Source organism: Ammospiza nelsoni, chromosome 5 (genome assembly GCF_027579445.1).
Source record: "Ammospiza nelsoni isolate bAmmNel1 chromosome 5, bAmmNel1.pri, whole genome shotgun sequence".
Lineage (NCBI taxonomy): Eukaryota > Metazoa > Chordata > Aves > Passeriformes > Passerellidae > Ammospiza > Ammospiza nelsoni.
Genome location: NC_080637.1, coordinates 46,000,545 through 46,018,031, shown reverse-complemented (window position 1 = coordinate 46,018,031; position 17,487 = coordinate 46,000,545). Strand labels below are relative to the sequence as shown.

General features: G+C 37.7%; 1 protein-coding gene across 4 annotated transcripts in view; it reads left to right on the top strand.

The window, feature by feature from the left end:
• ANKS1B (ankyrin repeat and sterile alpha motif domain containing 1B) overlaps positions 1–17,225 on the top strand; it is a 407,322-nt gene extending 390,097 nt beyond the window's left edge. For all 4 annotated transcript variants that reach the window (XM_059471865.1, XM_059471867.1, XM_059471866.1 and 1 more), the window contains 4 exons: positions 4,770–4,856; positions 9,404–9,541; positions 14,006–14,173; positions 15,291–17,225. In XM_059471865.1, the coding sequence (XP_059327848.1) occupies positions 4,770–4,856; positions 9,404–9,541; positions 14,006–14,173; positions 15,291–15,401 (504 nt within the window). In that variant the 3' untranslated portion in view covers positions 15,402–17,225. The remainder of the gene's footprint in view (positions 1–4,769; positions 4,857–9,403; positions 9,542–14,005; positions 14,174–15,290) is intronic.
• The last annotated feature ends 262 nt before the right edge of the window (positions 17,226–17,487 follow it).

Sequence of the window (17,487 nt, the reverse complement as noted above, 5' to 3'; positions counted from 1 at the left end):
TCAAATATAATTACATATAAACCTAAAAGTGAATCTGTTTCATTTTGGCCACTGTATGAAAGCTGAGTGATCTAGTTATAAATGCATGTATAAGTATATTGAAGTGGTCAGCATAACAAAGTGGAAGTACCAGTGTATTCCCTTTCCTCTTGCAGAAAATAAATAAATGAGATGAAAGATTTTCAGAGGGGGCTGTGTTACACCATATGCTACAGTATATCAAGGGAATTTGTTAGCATCTTACTTGGACACCATTCTATGTGTGTTTCTGAATTTCTTATTCAGCTGCTTTGTGTGGGTGTGTGCTCAGAGATACCACGGTTTGTTTGTACACTGCAGGAACATTCAAAGGTTTTGAATTAGTGCTCTCAGTTCTGCATAGAATAAGGTATTAGGTACAATCCTGTCTTGAAAAGGTTAAAGGCCCTTCAGGGTTGCAGGTTTCGTATTTGCTTTTTAAAAATAAACTGCTAGTTTATATTACTTTATTAAGTCCTCTGCTTCTTAAGTCATTGTTAACTACCTAGATTTTTTAGGCATGCTGTCAGGGTGGATCACAAATTAGTTGGATTTTATTTTATATTCTAAATAAATGTATAGCGGTTCTGCACAGCCTTTAACTCAAAATCAATATGCAAGTGGAAATGCTTTACCTACTTAAGACAATTTGTAGTAAAATGAAAATAAGTTTAGGCTCAGGATAGGAGAGTGATTTTTTTTTTTACTGAAACTAAAGAAAACCCATGAACAAGATGAGAAGCAAGATTGCACTCCCTCTCTTGCTCTCTCTAGCACCACTGCTCTTGCATCTCCTTGTGACCCATTTCAAAAGAAGAAATTGGGACCAGCACTGTCCAAGCCTATGCAGGGTTTTGGCACTGTCCTACATAATGGCAGCAGTGGGTTCAGATGCAAACTCAGAACAGTCTCAAGTTCAGACCTTTATTGTAAAAGCAGCCACTGTAGTAACCAGGTAGTTATGCAGAGGGTACCTTCTACCTTCTTCCACTCACCTCATCTGCATTGTGGGTGCTGAGGGGATGAAGCAGCTTCATTGCAGCAGCTGCATCAAAATACAGACAAGACTGGTGCTCCAGATGTTCCTTGTTCTGAAGAGAAAGATGCTCTGTGTCTTTTGAGAAGTCTGGGGAAGCTGTACATATGTCACATTAGATTTAGGATGGTGTTACTTTCTTCTATCTTGCTGTGTATGCACACAAGCCTGTTTTATGGTTCTTGAATTATACATGGCCTGCTTTCACATAGTCATTTACCTGTCTGGCAGCAAGGATTCCAGAGGTGGCACCAAAGCTCAGTCCCTGTGGCAGTGCAGCCTGTGCAGAGGCTCCTGCCTGCAGGAGCAGTGCACCCATGGAGATGGGGCATGCACATCTGTCCTGATGTGGGTGACCAGCTGATGAGCAGCAGGCCCTGGCAAGGAGCCTGGAATAGGCTTGCTGTTCACCCAGGTGATTCTCCTAAAGAAGTGTCTTGAAATGAAGAGCCAGTTACAGTCACAAACAGTGGAGTTCACAGGAGCTATGACCAGTTCCAGGCTAGTGAGCAGTTGCCCAAAGACAGTGTCCTGTCACTGTGATTACTTCTTTGTGAGATGAAATATAATCCTGCTACTATGGTATGAACATGCCTTGGAGCATGAGACCATATGTCAGCATGCACATGACATCCAATGCCAGCCTTCAGCTGAGGCTCCTACAACTTTGGCTCAAGTCCATATGCTTCCCATAGAGACACCAGATGGACAAGAATATTTTGTCATCTCATTGTGTCCTCATGGAGTTGGTACAGTGGCTAGAACCTGAAAAGCCTGAGGAAAGGGAGTACTGACTCCTGTGTCCCACCTTCTTCTCAGATTCTGGGCACAGACATGGGCAGAGATGCCCACTTGGCCTGCACAGAGGTGTGAAATGTCTGACCAAGGAATCTGTGGGACTTCATCTCAGCTTCCTAGAATTCAGAGCCAAAGCACCTACAGGGCCTGAGCAAAAGGTGTTCATACTGTATCTCTGAATTCATTCTGGCAGACAACTCCTTCATTAAAAAGAAAGCAACAACAGTCAAATAGTGTGAGCTCACCATGACAACTCTAAACTGTTGAAGCCTGGAAACTGCTTGGAAATTATAATTATCTGGTGGACCTCAGTTACTGTATCACTAAGAGTCGAGCCAGGGAATAGAGCTGTGTGTTTTTCTCGATGGCACTGTCGTAATAACAAAGGATGTTATTCCACTGCCCAGCTGGTTGTTTCAGAGAGAGTACAAGTGCAGAATTGTTACCCCAGATTCTACACTGGACTGCAGTCTTCCAGAACACCTTCCAGCACAAATCCTGGGGTTTGTATGGTTTGCAAGCTGATGAGGAATAGCCTGTGCTCCTTACCAGCTGAGATGGTTTGGCTTAATAAATTACAAATGTCCATCAGTCTCTGATTCGTTTCCTAATTTTCCAGCTGTAATTTAATAGCATCTTGATGAGCTGTTTCACTCAGAGACAGTCTTCTGGCAGTTTGCAACCCTGATTAAATACTAGAGGTCAGGTCTGGTCAAGAAAAACCCAGGTGAATGTGGAGCAGATGAAGATGATTAAATTACAAACTAAAGGTCTAGAGGAACGAGGTAATGAATACAATGTGGCCTGACCAACAGGATGCTTCACTTTATGGCAAATACCAGACAGTGAGAATTATACTGAAAAACTAAAATATGTGAACGTAGTAGCTGTGTTTGTATAGCATGTTGGAGAAAAGGAATTTTGCTGTTAAGGAGACAATGAAGGAGGTAATTACAATAATCAAAATGGAAAAGAAAGCTCTCTTGTGTGTAGCGGTTGGACTAAATTGAAAGGACAAAAGGTGAATGATTGCTGCCCTGCCAGACCTTTAAAGTGGTCATATTTGTGACTATTTTGTCTAGTATGAGCATAGATGGGGTTTATTGCTTGTTATTCTGACAGATGTATGTACTGCAGGTTCTGTACAGTCAGTGTCATGCTTTCTGTGCATTGAAATTGAATTTTATGAAAAGATCTGTTTAAAGATCTGTTAAAGTGACACACATATATACACACAGGTAGCTGCCTGCTCTACTTTTGGCAGGGATACCACTCCACTCAGTTCAGAGGCATGCAAATTAGATTAGTGTCTTTCTTCAGAATTTGTTAAAATTCTTCAAGATGTTTTATCATTTAAGCTTTCATTTCTCAAAAGTGGCGAGCATTCTGGGTGAAAGGAGTTTTCTCTGGGGTAAATTGACTCTTGGTTGCTGTCTCAAGTCTCTCGTCATTTGATACAGAGAGATCCAACAATCCTCTCTATTACACAGATGGGTGGGGCTCTCCTTGAAACTTTAATATGAGGTCTTAGCCTGCATGGACACTAATTGCAGAACATAACTGGATCTGTAGCTTTGAATTTTATGCTGACAGAAATGGAGCCTTGTTTGATTCTGGGAGGATCAAGAGCCAATAAGGAGACAAGATCACAGGGGTTTTTTTTGTTTTAAATTTCTGTTTATTTTGCTCTCTAGTGTTAGCATTGCCTATTTCTTCAGACATATTTTTTAGTTACAGTTTGTGTTTTCAAATTTCTATCTTTGCTTCTTTGGGCTTTTTTTGAATAATACAAAGCCACCAGTGCTACTTTTGTTCAGCTGCTTTAATGATTTTCCTATGTGCCAGTTCTAGACTTGTGTGTTTACACTCTCCTTCTGTGTGCTGATGTTTCTTCATGTTTACCTGTAACTGTCAATAGTTTATTTCCTCTCTGGAAAATATTTGACTGATCTCCGTGATTGTTTGCAGACAATCCCATAAATAAACATTTTCTGAATGTTACTATAGAACAATCTAATGTGTAGAATAGTCTAGTCCATCATTGTTGTCAACCTTAAAATACTTCAAATCAGTTATAAAATATTATGCCACATTTGGGAGTTTTGTTTTGTTGGTTTTGGGGTTGTTCTAGGAAATTTAATCTGTAAACGAAAGAACTTTTTTTTTCTGCAGAGAACTTAAATCTGCCCCAAATATTTTCCCAGTCTGTTCAGTGGGAAATATGTTTGCTGTGTGCATCACGCTGAAGGCACACAGAAGTAGACTAGCATAAAAGGAAAAACAATCTTATAGGAGGGCATGAACTGTAGGTAGGAGAACCTGGCACTGAGGGAATGCAGAATGAGCCTCAGTGCTAATTCATGTGTAAAGCAGCTGCACTGGAAGTGCAGACAGCCAGACTGACAAGATACAGCACTGGGCTGACAGACTGACTGGCAGGCCTGGCGGGCTGCAGGGATACCTCATGGCACAAATACAGCTGCAGGAAGGGAAATATTTCTAAATAAATAATTGCAGCAAAGAAATGGTACTACAAGAGGTACTGTCCTGTTGATTTTTACAGCTGGGAAGGGCAGGAGAAGGGGAGGGAGGCAGCAGTGGATGGAGCATATCAAATACATGTCCTAAACACACACATTTTGGGAAACACTGGTTGCATGACTGGTCTTTGTAAGCCTGGAAAAGTTACTTTATTCTCTTCTCATTGTGCTAAAAAAAGGAGAATTTTTATTATCCTCACAACAAACTTAAAGCTGTTTTAGTTTTGTAACTACAAGGGAGCATAAACCCAGAGCACAGCTGGCTGAAGAAAAAGTAAAATATTTATTTAACTTAGGCATTAAATCAGAAGAAGAGAGCACTGTTATTGCAATGCAACACAACTCTAAGAATAATAGCATCTTTGTTTTGGTTTCAGAAGTCTACAGAACAAATGAAGAAAGTACCAACTATTGTCCTGTCTGTCTCTTACAAGGGAGTCAAATTTATTGATGCCACAAATAAGGTATGTGCAATTACTGAATATTACCTTTTGTTTCTCACAACTAGGACAAATACTAATACCTATGAAGGCCAGGCCAGAGAGGGAGCAGATTTGCATTTTGTGTTTTCCTCTCATTTTTTTCTCCTCTTGCCCAAAATGGACGTGATGTAATTATCAAACTCAGTCTGGAGAGCAAGTGAAGCAGCTTTAATGGCTTATTTGGAGAACATTGTGTCCAGCATTCTGCTCTTATATGCAAGCTTATCACAAAAGATGTTCAGCAGGGAGCCTCTGTGGAATCCTCTACCATATTCTTTTCTATACAGTTCCATAAATATGTAGAATATATATATATGTGTGTGTGTGTGTATATATGTTCATAATATAATTTAATTTTTTAAAAAAATATGTCTGAATAAAGAATAAAGAAGCAGTTTTATCCAGGGCCAGCCATTCTAAGGATAAGGAACACAAGCATTGAATGTCCTTTCCAGACATTCAAATACCACAGTCTTTCTGTGAGGTGTTTTCTTGATGCTAGCCATTTAACTACCTGAACTGCAGCAGCTTCTTAATTGTTGCTATTCTTTTTTTTTTTATCTTCCTCTATGGCAATGTTCATGTGCTTTGTCTCTTACATTTCTAAATACATTCAAATCTTTTAAAAACCCCAACCAAAACCACAAAAGCAGAAGTTAAGAGATCAGAGAACTCAGTGATGGATAGAGCAATGGATTAATGCTTAGCCAAAGTAAAATGTACAAGCACTGTAAAGAGAAGTAAAGTAAATGTGTTAATTTCTCTTCTTTGTATGTCTAAAATGGCAAGGAAATACAATCCATACTGGTGCTTTTATATGAACAGGAAAGAAATTATATTTTCTGCTATGTGACTAAAACTGACTAAGCAATATAGAAAATAAATCTGACAGCCCAGCCACCTGACCAGGTTAATAATGTATATAGCAGCTTTGTGTTGCTGAACACTCAGACCACACAGTACACCTAACCCAGTAGCCTTCAAACTTGCCAAATAAGTTTTTAAGTTTAACTAGAACTGTGCTTTAAGTGGTGGATGGAAGCAGTTTTGTGAACTTCTGCTAGAGTTTGGAAGCCATATTTAGAGTTAGAAGATGGCATAATAGCACAATTGAGGTGAAATTACTGTTGTTTCAAGTCTGGCATGTTTGCCAGAGCAGAGGAACCAGGAGTTCCTGTCTGCTCCTTTTTCCTTCCATTGATTCCAAACTGAGCTTCTACAACCCTCATTCCTTTTATGTCCTCTGATGTGTAGGGCATAAATCAGGATGTTGTAATGCATTAACTCCAACTTGGATAATACTGATTTCAGCTCTTAAATCTCCTCTGTAGCATAAAGGATGTAACTGCAGTGTCCTTAGGTTTACAAAAAATCCCAGGAGAACAAAAGGAGCTTCTTGTGTCTATTTGCACAGTGCATAGAGTCTTATGTAAGAGGGAAAGCTGAAAGAAGTTTGGCAAATTGCATTAGTTGGCTCTAGATGTCCCACTGAAACCTATTGGTGCAACAGATATATTTGATGGAGTTAAATATGCCACAGTCCAATGTTTTTCTCAAGCGGTAGATTGCTTTCTCTCCAGTTCAGAATTTGCACTGCCTTTCCCTTCTGTAAAAACCAGGTAGTAGCCTGCAACTCTCCCAGAAGCGTTGTAATCATCCTTGTCCACAGTGTGCTGTTCCCAATTCCTTCAAGACCCAGACAGATTAGCCCTGTCTAAGGTGAGAGCCTGTCCAGACCTGTGCTGCTTCCATATGAGCTTATAGCTGACAGCGCTGGGCACCACTTAGCCAGAAATGCATCATTTTCAATGACAAAACTAGCTAGCAGTTCTGTGCTTGAAACTCAGCTCTCATGGCTGCTCATCCTTTTCCTTTGTGCCACCAAGCTAAGAATTTGTCCTCCCAGTCATAGCAGGCAAAGTTTCAGGTGACGAAGGGGCCCTGACCTCATTCCACGACAGCTATTTCAGTGGCGCCTCGAAGTTTGGCATGACACCATTTCTGTGCAAGGGAGGCCAGAAAGAAATTAGTGCTTAGGAAAAAGCAGACTCACAGCATTTTCTCATGGCTCACAGCTCACCCAAACTTCTGGGTGATTTCTGCCAGAAGGGAGATTGGCTGGCATGAGTTAGGCAAGCAAAAGGAAGGCTGCTTAGCAAAAGCCTGGTCTCTCCAAGGTATTTCCTTGGCAGAACCACAACTGACTTTCCGATTCCCAACTTTTTTGAGAAGCACTGGAGGTTTCTCTTGCCAAACTGAAAGACAATTTTTAGAACAACTGTGCAGTGTCAGTCAGTGTCTGAGGAATGTACCCAGAACAGGAAGCTGGTTCATAGCCTTCTACTTCCTACAGAATAAGACCATGGTCTACTGAAATATGACAGTAGGACACAGTAAAGGCATGCACTGAAAAATGTTTAATTTTGAAAGGAGATCACAGAGGACATCCTAGAGCAGCTAGGGATAAACCTCAATTTCACTACCAATTTCTATCTAGAAGATTTCATGTAGGTATACTTTATATTATTCAAAGTAGATTTGATATGTGTATGTTTCTAAAATTCACTTGATTTAAATTTAAAACATTAAAATAATTAATGCAAATCCCTATGTCAACCCAAGTCACCTAGAAAAAGTTTCAGCATAGCAGAGCTCTTTCCACACATGCTGCATAAATTCAGGTGATTACATTGTGGCTCATGATTTGGCATAAATACTTCACATATGATTTTAACACCTTCCAAGCTTGAATTCTTTCTGCTTTCTGAACTACAATGTTGCCAAAACTACATCAATGACAGTGCATTACAGCTCCATCTGTGGATATCTAAATCCCTGTTTTTGGTATAATTCTAATTCTCATCAAAATCTTTATGGAGGGTAAAAGTTATCAATTTGAGAACAAAGAAAATAAAATGCTTCAAGTAACATAAAAAGCAAGCAATTGTTGAGCAGAGATTATACATGTCATTATAAATTGGCATATATTGAAACACAAGTACTGGTTTTGTCATCTTTATGAATAATGCATTAAACAGAAATAATCAAATATGTTGCAACAATTTAAGAGTATTATTTCATTTCTTCAGTAAAGTTTCCTTATCTCAGTTTTTCCATAATTTGAAATTTGGTATGCTTTTTATTAGGATTTTTCCTAAGTCATGATTTCTTCAATTAGATATGTTAATACTTCTTTCCATTAACTTGGCACCTACGTGCAAGGGGGAAAGTTGCCACTTAGCAAATGAGAGAAGATACAGCAAAGCATCTGAAGTAACTTAGTTGCATGTATTTAAAAAAAAAAATTAAAAAAGGAAGTGTAGGAAATGAGGTAGGAAGGAAAGGAAAGGGGTGAGGGAAAACCAGATATGCTCAGAGATTGTTTTAACTTGGACAGATGTCACCATGGCAGCAGCAAGTGGTGGCTGTGTGAGGAACTGGGACACTACAGGTGTCACCTGTTCCATGAGGCAGGAGTGATGTCATGCTGCAGCAGGATATGTCACTGTGGACTTTTGTGGAAATGCCAGAGCTACAGCCAGCAGGGCTAAAATTCAAGAAATCATATAAACTAACCCCTAAGTAAATTCCTCTCCAGCGAACCATTCTTCTCTTTAAACAAACCATTTGAAACGTGTGTTGCTGATGCAAGGCCTCATCATAAGCCACTCTGCTGTATCTTCTTCTCTGGCTTCATGGTTCCCTTGGCCTGAGTGCAGTAATTATGTATCAGCAGTTTATGTAATGATTATTCATAATTTTCTCCAAAGCTTTAAGACAGCCTTTTTTTATTCAATTGGACAGACATGCCCCCCTCTCTCCCAGTAGTGTGCTATAGCTTACATTGGCTGTTGCAAGTAGTGTGGCTTGGTGCATGAATGGTTTCATTTTCCTGCATCTCTCTTACAGGATGCTGCTGTCAGTAAGTGCAGATAAGCTGTAGTTACTATTTTAGTGATCAGAATCCTTTAAATTTCTCACAGTTTCAATTGTAAGGGGTGCTTGCTGGGTTTTTTTTCCTCCTGAAGAACTATAACTAAAATTTGTCAAATAGTGTGTGCAAAAACCTGGCCATTGAGCTTGCTGGGTTTCAGCAGATCCTGTCTGTCAGTAGACTGAAACAGTGTCCCATTTTGATCTTTATACAAAAGCCCAGAACTTCGTAAGATGCTGGTATAGCGCTTTGAAATTGTATCTATTAATACAATTTCGAAGCACCATATACCAGCATCTTATGAAGTTGTGTCCTGTGTGTCAGGAAAGATGTCTCTTTGTCAAAGGAACCTGAATAAACTGCAAAGCTTAGGGAAGACTCTAGAATATAATGGTTTCCCACCAGACAATTGGCAATTGGAGAGGGTCAAAATTCTGAATACCTGTGTAAGATATCACATTTGATATATTAAGTCTCTTCTTATTAGGACGTTTCTGAAATACTTTGGTACAGTAGGTCAATGCAAATGTGAATCTAAACCTGCACCTTTTTTAATTTAATTCTTAAATTGATTGAAAACATTTTTTTTAAACAGAATATTATTGCTGAACATGAAATCCGTAACATTTCCTGTGCTGCACAAGACCCCGAGGACCTTTCTACGTTTGCGTACATCACTAAAGACTTGAAGACCAATCACCACTACTGCCACGTATTCACTGCGTTTGATGTGGTCAGTTCATAGAAGATACTTAATTTAACAGCTCTTTTTATTTGTCATAGTCACTTAGCTCTGTTACAGCATTTTCAGGATGTATTCATGGTGATTAATGGAATGCATCATTAATTTACCCCAGGCAAATATTGCTATGGGATAGCAAAGGGACATTTCTGGAGCAGAGCAAAGATTTTCTTTGATATCTCATTTCCCAGTGGAAATAAGTCACCTCTGTCACCTCAGCTGTTTACTGTAAACTTAGTGAGTAGCTGTTCATGCAAGTCTGGACATGTAATTCTCATAACCTAAGCTACAAGCCTAAGGCTTCCAAAAGTTTGTAACAAGTTTGGCCAGCCATTCTGACATGTCAGTACACACCAAAAGATTGCCTTTATTTTGAAAGTAGCAAATTAATTATTTAATTCTTATTTCCTTGTTCTGTAATTCTTGCCTACATATCTCAAAATGTTACTTCAGCAAAAGTCCTTGGAGCTCCTATTATATTGATGGAAAATTAGTCATTTCTTCCTATACTTACATTTTTCAGGTGGGGATACACAAACTATTATGGTTTCAAGAAATCATGAATACATACCAATTAATCAGTTATGTAGTTTTCAGCTCAATTTGGTGAACTAAATTCACCAAATTTATAGTCCAAAACTTTCAAGGAAACTTACTCTTTGAGTTGTGCACAAGAGAAATTTAAGGTGCTATTAAAACTTCAAACTCATTCAAGAAAAAATATTTTAATAGAGTATAATGTGTATGAATTCTTGAAACATGCTTTTATGAATATAAATAGGTTATATCAAAAGAACAGGGTACTTTGAACTGCAGCTTTTTATTTGGAACTGGGAAAATAGTTAACATGAACAGCAATAGTGTGTGGGAGAATTCAAATAATAAGATGTACAGGTAGGTTAGAGGAATTCTAGCATTTTGGTTGAGTGCTTTTGTTATTTAAATTCTCTGCTGACATTTTAGTATCCACTAAACGTAAGGGAGTAGGAAAACTTTGAAATTGTGTTTAAAATAGATAGAAAATGATCAACAAGATGCTACATGATACAGGTTTCAGTGATGTGTGAACAACTGAAATTAGACTGAGTGAGGTTATTATTTCTCCTGGTCTATTTAAATTCCACTTAATGGTTTTGAAGTACTGCAGTTTCATTTATAGGTTTAGTAATCAAGCAGAAATATAGACTCAGGTACTGCAGATGAAATTCATCTCCTTTCTTTGCAAGGGAAGAAAAGTGATCCAGGAATAATTACATTTTGCCCACTTCCTGTACTTTAGGAGGAACATTTAATATCCCAAGCACTTTAAATGGCTATTTTAAGCAATATGGAAACTTTAACTGTCTTAAGTTAGTTTTCTCCTGCAACCTAATCCTCAATTGGGTGTTACCTACTCAAATATCTTTTTGTGTTGGTTTTTTTCCCCTCAGTAGCTAGCATTTTTGATGCAAGTACGAGCTCTACAAAAACTAGCTAGATGCATAAAAACTATGCTAGATGCAGCTAGGGGTGCAAGCACAGCGTGAATTAAATTTTCTATTTAAAGCCTGATGTTAAACTGATTGTCCCATTTGCTAACAGAAACAATTCAACCCATTTGCCAATGGGTAGAAGTACCATCATTTTAAGAAAATTAAGGTTTAAAATGGTATAAATCCACAATAAGATGTAAGGCATTTTAAACCATGTATATGTTGGTAATACAATATATGCAATGTTTTGAAAAAAAATCACTCTCTTGGGTTCTTCAGTTTCTCAGGAAATGTGGGCAAGAATAAATTATTTATAGGTAGGGAAGTATTTTGATGTAGTGACATGCAACCATAAGCATTACTGATACTATTTAGGAGTAACTGTACATTTAACTCAGAGTTAAAATTCTACAATCAAAATTGCAGAAACATCAGACATTATTACAGAATATTGAAGAGGAAAAAGGGTTTAGGGAAGAAGAGGATTTATTATTTGGGAAATTCCTCAAACCAGCTTTATTTACTTATGGGGTTTTTCCCAGATAACTTTTAAAATTTCACAAGGTACAGTTTTAAAGCCCTCCTTGCCTCCATTTCCAGACTTCCCTTTGTCAAGGCTCTACCACAGTATACAATGTATGAAATTTATGTACAAGTTGTGGCTCAGTTTGCATTTCAAATATTGAACAGAACAGTGGATGTTCTATTTTATTTGCTATATTTCAAATATTTATTAACCAGAGAAGCAGTTACATGTTTCTTATGGTTTTCAGGTCCCAGGCAGTCCTGTTTTTTTTAATTTTACAGACAACAAAGGAAAACAGATAATAGTGGCTTTATACAAGATGCAGGACTTAAACTAAATTATGGCTCAGTCTGGCAAACTTTCAGTCTGTCTCTGGTCCTATCTCCTGAATTTTCAGGCTTGTCTCAGTGATCTTTCTGTGTGCCAAGCTGGGTGGTGTATTTTCTCAGTCCTGCTAGTACTGCAAGCCAGCATGTTCTCCAACAAGCCATTCCTACACCTTGTCCTGCTGATGAATTCCTCAGTAATATTAATAATATCCACTGCAGACAATCCCATCATGGTATAGTAGACTCTCTGATTCTAAAGACATCTCTCTTTAGAATACCCCACTTAAATTACACTCCATTTGAAATTATATTACTCTCTACATTTTTAACAACTATACTCTGTTGCTCTTAATTCCTTGGCCAGCATTCCACTAAAAGGCAGAGCACTTTATAACAGGCTCTTTAGTTTTTCTTTTATTATTCCACTGGCAAAGTGCAGCCTTGGTGTTTTTCAATTCTGGACAGTTTCCCTTGAAGTTAAAAGGGAAATAATTTGGAGACTACAGCAATTAAATCAGGCATTTTTATTTGGGAAGCTATAAAATTTTGGCTGGCTTGCTGTTGTGACTGTAGTTGTAACAGCAGAGAGCAAGTCCCAGAGCAGGAGTAGAATTGTTTTCTGTCTGACCTGACACAGAGCAGAACTGGCACCTTTATAAGAAGCTCTTATAATGAGCAAAATATGCTGAATTTAGCCTGTATTATGTCAGTATACAAGAGTGATAAAAAATGGAATGGAAATTCTTCAGGGAAATTAAAGTGTAAGGCATGAAATACAATACTTGTCCATTTAACTTTGTTTTAATGATTGAAGGGGCTGAAAATAGTGTAATTCCAAGTGAATTGCATTGCTTTGTCACTAATGCAAACTTAACAGTTAGACTTGACTAGTAAAGACATAACTCATTTTGAAAAAGCATCAGGGAATTTTAAGGGATCACCTAGGTTAAAAAAATGCAGAATTGCTTCCTACTATAGACTGTGGAGATTGAGGAAGGGGAGAGTAACATGTGAATCATATCAAAGATTTATTAATTATTCCAAGGAGACTGTAGGACATCAACCCTTGCTCTGCAGGGGTTCTAAAGATTATTGCAGAGTTGGTAGCCCAGAAATAGGCTCTAGTAGGAGCCTAAAAATAGGCTCCAGTAGGAGCCTGAAAATAAATATACAAAAACAAACCTGAAGAAAAATTACCATAGGACTTCAGTTGCCATTTAGAGTAAGGTCAGGTTTGAAACTCCCAGTTGCTTTTTCATTGATGTATAACTGTACTGAAAATATATTTATATCAACCCTTCTGATACCTCATTCATGCTTTATAAATATTTCAACAAGTTTTCTTCCCCATATTTGAAGAAGATTTAAAATATTCCACTTATAACACTGAACAGGTTTTAGGCATAACAGCCTGACTTTTTTGGTTATGCCCAGTAACCTCCGTTCCCCTTGCTAACAGGAGTGTTGTACACAACTGAGCTCAGTTTTACTTCCAGAAAAGAAGCCCATGAGAAGGTTTCCTTAGGACTTGCAGCAGACACTTGAAGCAGTGCACTGACTGCACACACAGCTGCCTGCACTGCATCTCTCACTCGGAGTACGCACTTCCAGCCCTGGCTCTTTGTCCCTTTGAAAGCATCACAGCCAGGCTGCAGCTCTTCTGTGCTGCTTGGTGGGCACGGAGCATCCCAAGGCATGTGCCCAGGGAAGCAGCCAGTCAGGCTGCTGGCTCTGGAGGAGGAAGGGTCAGCACAGGAGTTCTGAAATAGAGTGAGGCCGAATGTCACATTGCAGCAGTGCAGGAGGGGCTGGATCCCGAGAACAGCAGACATGGGATGAGTTGGGAGGGTGGGAAGGTTAATGTACTTGTTCTAAAAAGAGATGACAACACACTCACCCACTCATGTTTTCATGTTTAGTAAGATGTTTTCAAGGGGTTTAGAAGTAATTACTTTCAGATCGTTTTTAATCAATGAGAAATCAAATGAGAGATGTAAACATCACAGAGACTGAAGAGCCTATTACCAACCTGATTTTAATTATTTGCATTGCAAATCACTACCCTACTTTTTGTATCTGACAATAATTCAACCTCACCTCATTTTTAACTGTTTCTGTTTTGTTCCAGAATTTAGCTTATGAAATCATTCTTACACTAGGACAAGCATTTGAGGTGGCCTATCAGCTTGCACTACAGGCACGAAAAGGGGGTCATTCTTCAACCCTCCCTGAAAGCTTTGAAAACAAACCCTCTAAACCTATTCCCAAACCACGCGTTAGTATTCGGAAGTCAGTGGTAAGTAGAAGGTGGTAATGCATGCAAAAAAATCCAAAATTCAGCTATACAGTTAAGAGTTTATATATTAGAAGCTGTACAAATATTGAGTCAGAAATGCTCCATCATGCCACCTCTGCTCATCAGCTGGCAGGGTTGTGTCACCACAACACTGGCAGCCATTTCAAACAACTGCTTATTTCAGATTTCTCCAGATTAAGATGTTGCTTGGTTAGTCTCGTGTCTTATAGTAATTATTGAACTTTAATTAATTCAGTTTAATCAATGCATACCTCTCAAACTCTGCAGTTTCATGGACTGTCCTAATCTATCACCTAACTTGCTTCGTATACATTCATGGCATATGTATCCTAATCAAATTACAAATACAAATCAATTAACAATTATCCTGTAAGACCAAGCAACTTCTTTTCTTCTCTTACCCTTTTCTTTTTTCTTTTGTTTTTGGGTTTTTTTTGGTCTGGGATTCAATATACCTTTTCAGTATTAATCACAGACTCCTAAGAAACAAAGCTAATTGAAGCATACATATTGATTGCCATAAAAGTGCCCTCCTGAAGTGCAGAGATGACAGAAATATTCTTTACAGTAGACCTTTTTAAAAAATTATGAAAACTATTATAAATTAAGTGAGAACACAGGCACAGGGTGATTTGGGAGGGAAAGGAGAAAAATGACCGCACACTGTATCATATTCACTGACTATAACGTGAGAATTGTACTCTATGACACTTAATTATTGGGTGAGGGGAAGGGAGGGGGGGAAATGTATGACTGTACACTTTGTCATCCATTGCCACAGAATCTTCCTCCATAAAACTTTAAGTAGAAACATTTCCTGATGCCATCGTCTGTCTCATTAGCGAACAGACTTCTCAGGATGAAGTGTGGCTTTAATGAACTATGATGCCCTATAGCTTGGGGGTAAACACAGCTCTGATCTCAACAGGAAGAAGAAGGCAGCCATGAGTACATGGGAGTGTAGACACCACCATACTTGCTGCTGTACGACTTTGTCAATTCGGGATTTGCCCTGTTAGTTTAAAGAAAAACCCTCTGCTCAAGCTGCCGTGCACGGAGATGGTAACCCGTCTGTATGTTTGCATTTGTCTTAAAGCAGATAGATCCATCCGAACAAAAGACTCTTGCGAATCTACCCTGGATTGTTGAACCTGGACAAGAGGCCAAAAGAGGCATTAATACCAAGTATGAAACTACAATTTTCTGATACAAAACTGTCCCCCTGTTCCTTGTTGTGCCTTGCACGCCAAGCAGTCACAGCACAGCCTTTCCTTTATGGCAACGTTTCAATCCAGCAGAGAGGAAGACTGCACTGTATGAGTGGCCTTGTAACTAACAAAAAAGGCTGACAGTCATTTCTGGTGATGTTCTTCTTCCTGCAGCACTGACTGAAGAATGATTCTATATGAAGACTTTTAAAATTAAAGTCCACAAGAGGAGTGAGAAACCTTATTTTTTCGTGCAGTTCTCCCTTGTGACTCTGCCACAGTGCTTTCTTTGATTTCTTATTTTAGAATTCTACTTTTTAAAGAAAAAAAAGATCAAAATGTCTCTAAACTAATACTAATGCTGCCTACGAGTAGAGTATTTGATTGGGTTTTTTATTTAAATCTTGGCAGTTTTTAATTGAAATAGAACCAGAATTAATAAATAAATTATTTGTGAAACCACTGAATTCATTAATAATTACTGTGTTGAATAAAGAATTCATTAAAGTGACAAGAAATTAGGCACCCTGATTTCTGTGTGCACTGATTTTATATGTAATCATTGATGTCCTTTGATCCTCTACAGAAATAAGAACCTCTTGGATTGTAGCAAAGGATCAGAGTTTTATGAATGGTTAGAAAAAGGTATTAATAATGCACAGAAAACATTTATTAGATATTTTTATGGAAGAGAAGTACTATAGGAAAACATATGAATATTTATGGAAGGAAGCCAGATTAATTATGAGAAATATTGTTTATTTTAAAGTTAAGTAAATTACTGCTATTGCAGCATTATGAAAATTATAAAAGTTGTAGCATCAGTGCACTGGATGTTCTGTGTGATCAGTCTGGAATGAAAGTGGAATGATCATTCTACTACACCTACATATAGTTTATGCAGTTCAACATTGCTATAGCCATGAATTCTGATAGTATTTTTAAAAAAATAATCTCAGTGGTTCTAAAAAAAGTCAAAACCATGGATTTTGCTATCAAGATTTCTGTCACAGAAAGCTTGTTTGGAAGATCGTTGTTAAAATTCTACTGCAAAACATTTTCTAAATAAAAACAGCAAGAAAAAGAAAAAAATTCCAAAGTAATAAAAATGTTTTCATGAAACAAAATAATTAAGCATTTGCTTAATATTTGGTTAAATGAGATTTACTTACTTTTTCTTTAAAGTGTTTTAATTTTTTTAATGTCTGTGGAGTATTTGTATAATACCATGATGTATATTTATGTAGAACTGAAATTATAACAGTAAAAATATCATTATAGGAGAAAAATGACATTTTAACGTATATTGTTCTTTCCAGTCAAATTGTGAATCATTTTGAAGTTCATTATAGAGGTATTGATAAATTGTGTGGTTGTCTTAATGTTTTTTTTAATTATTATTTCATATCCAGCTGAGGTTTTTCAGCTAGAATCATCAGTTGGTATATTCCAAAAAATGGATAATTGAACTTGGTTTAAAACTGATAACTGTATATGGTTTAGTTAAACCTAATCATAGCGCTGAGTGATGACATCCTTTTAATACAGTATTCAATTTACTTGAACAAAATAGTTCCCTGTACATATTTTTGCTTATTCACTGTTGATATGTACTTAGTCAACTGACAGTAAAAAAAAAAAAAAAATAACACTAAAAATATGGTACCAAAAGGAAAATTGTATAGGAGAACAGTAAATAGTAGCCTCACTGCAACAAATACTTATGTAAATATGCTTGGGCTTCCAGTTATAAATTTTGTAATTTTGTCATTTATTTATATCCTATAAAAGCACACAAAATAAAAGGAAGTTGTACAGTCCCAGCTTTGTGTATCATTTTATCATTGCTAAGGGAAATCAGGGGCCTGATGCAAAGGATACTAAAGTCAGTGAAAGATCCCCACCCTATTTCACCCCACTGATTTCACTGGGCTTTGGATCTTGTACCAAGGAAACCTAGGAATTGCTGTGGAGAGAATTTTGGTTTGCAATACAGATTTTGTTTACAGATGGTAAAAACATCACACTTTGAAGTCCTCAATTAACTGGTTCTGCCCTGCTCCACTCAACTGCTGACTTCCCATA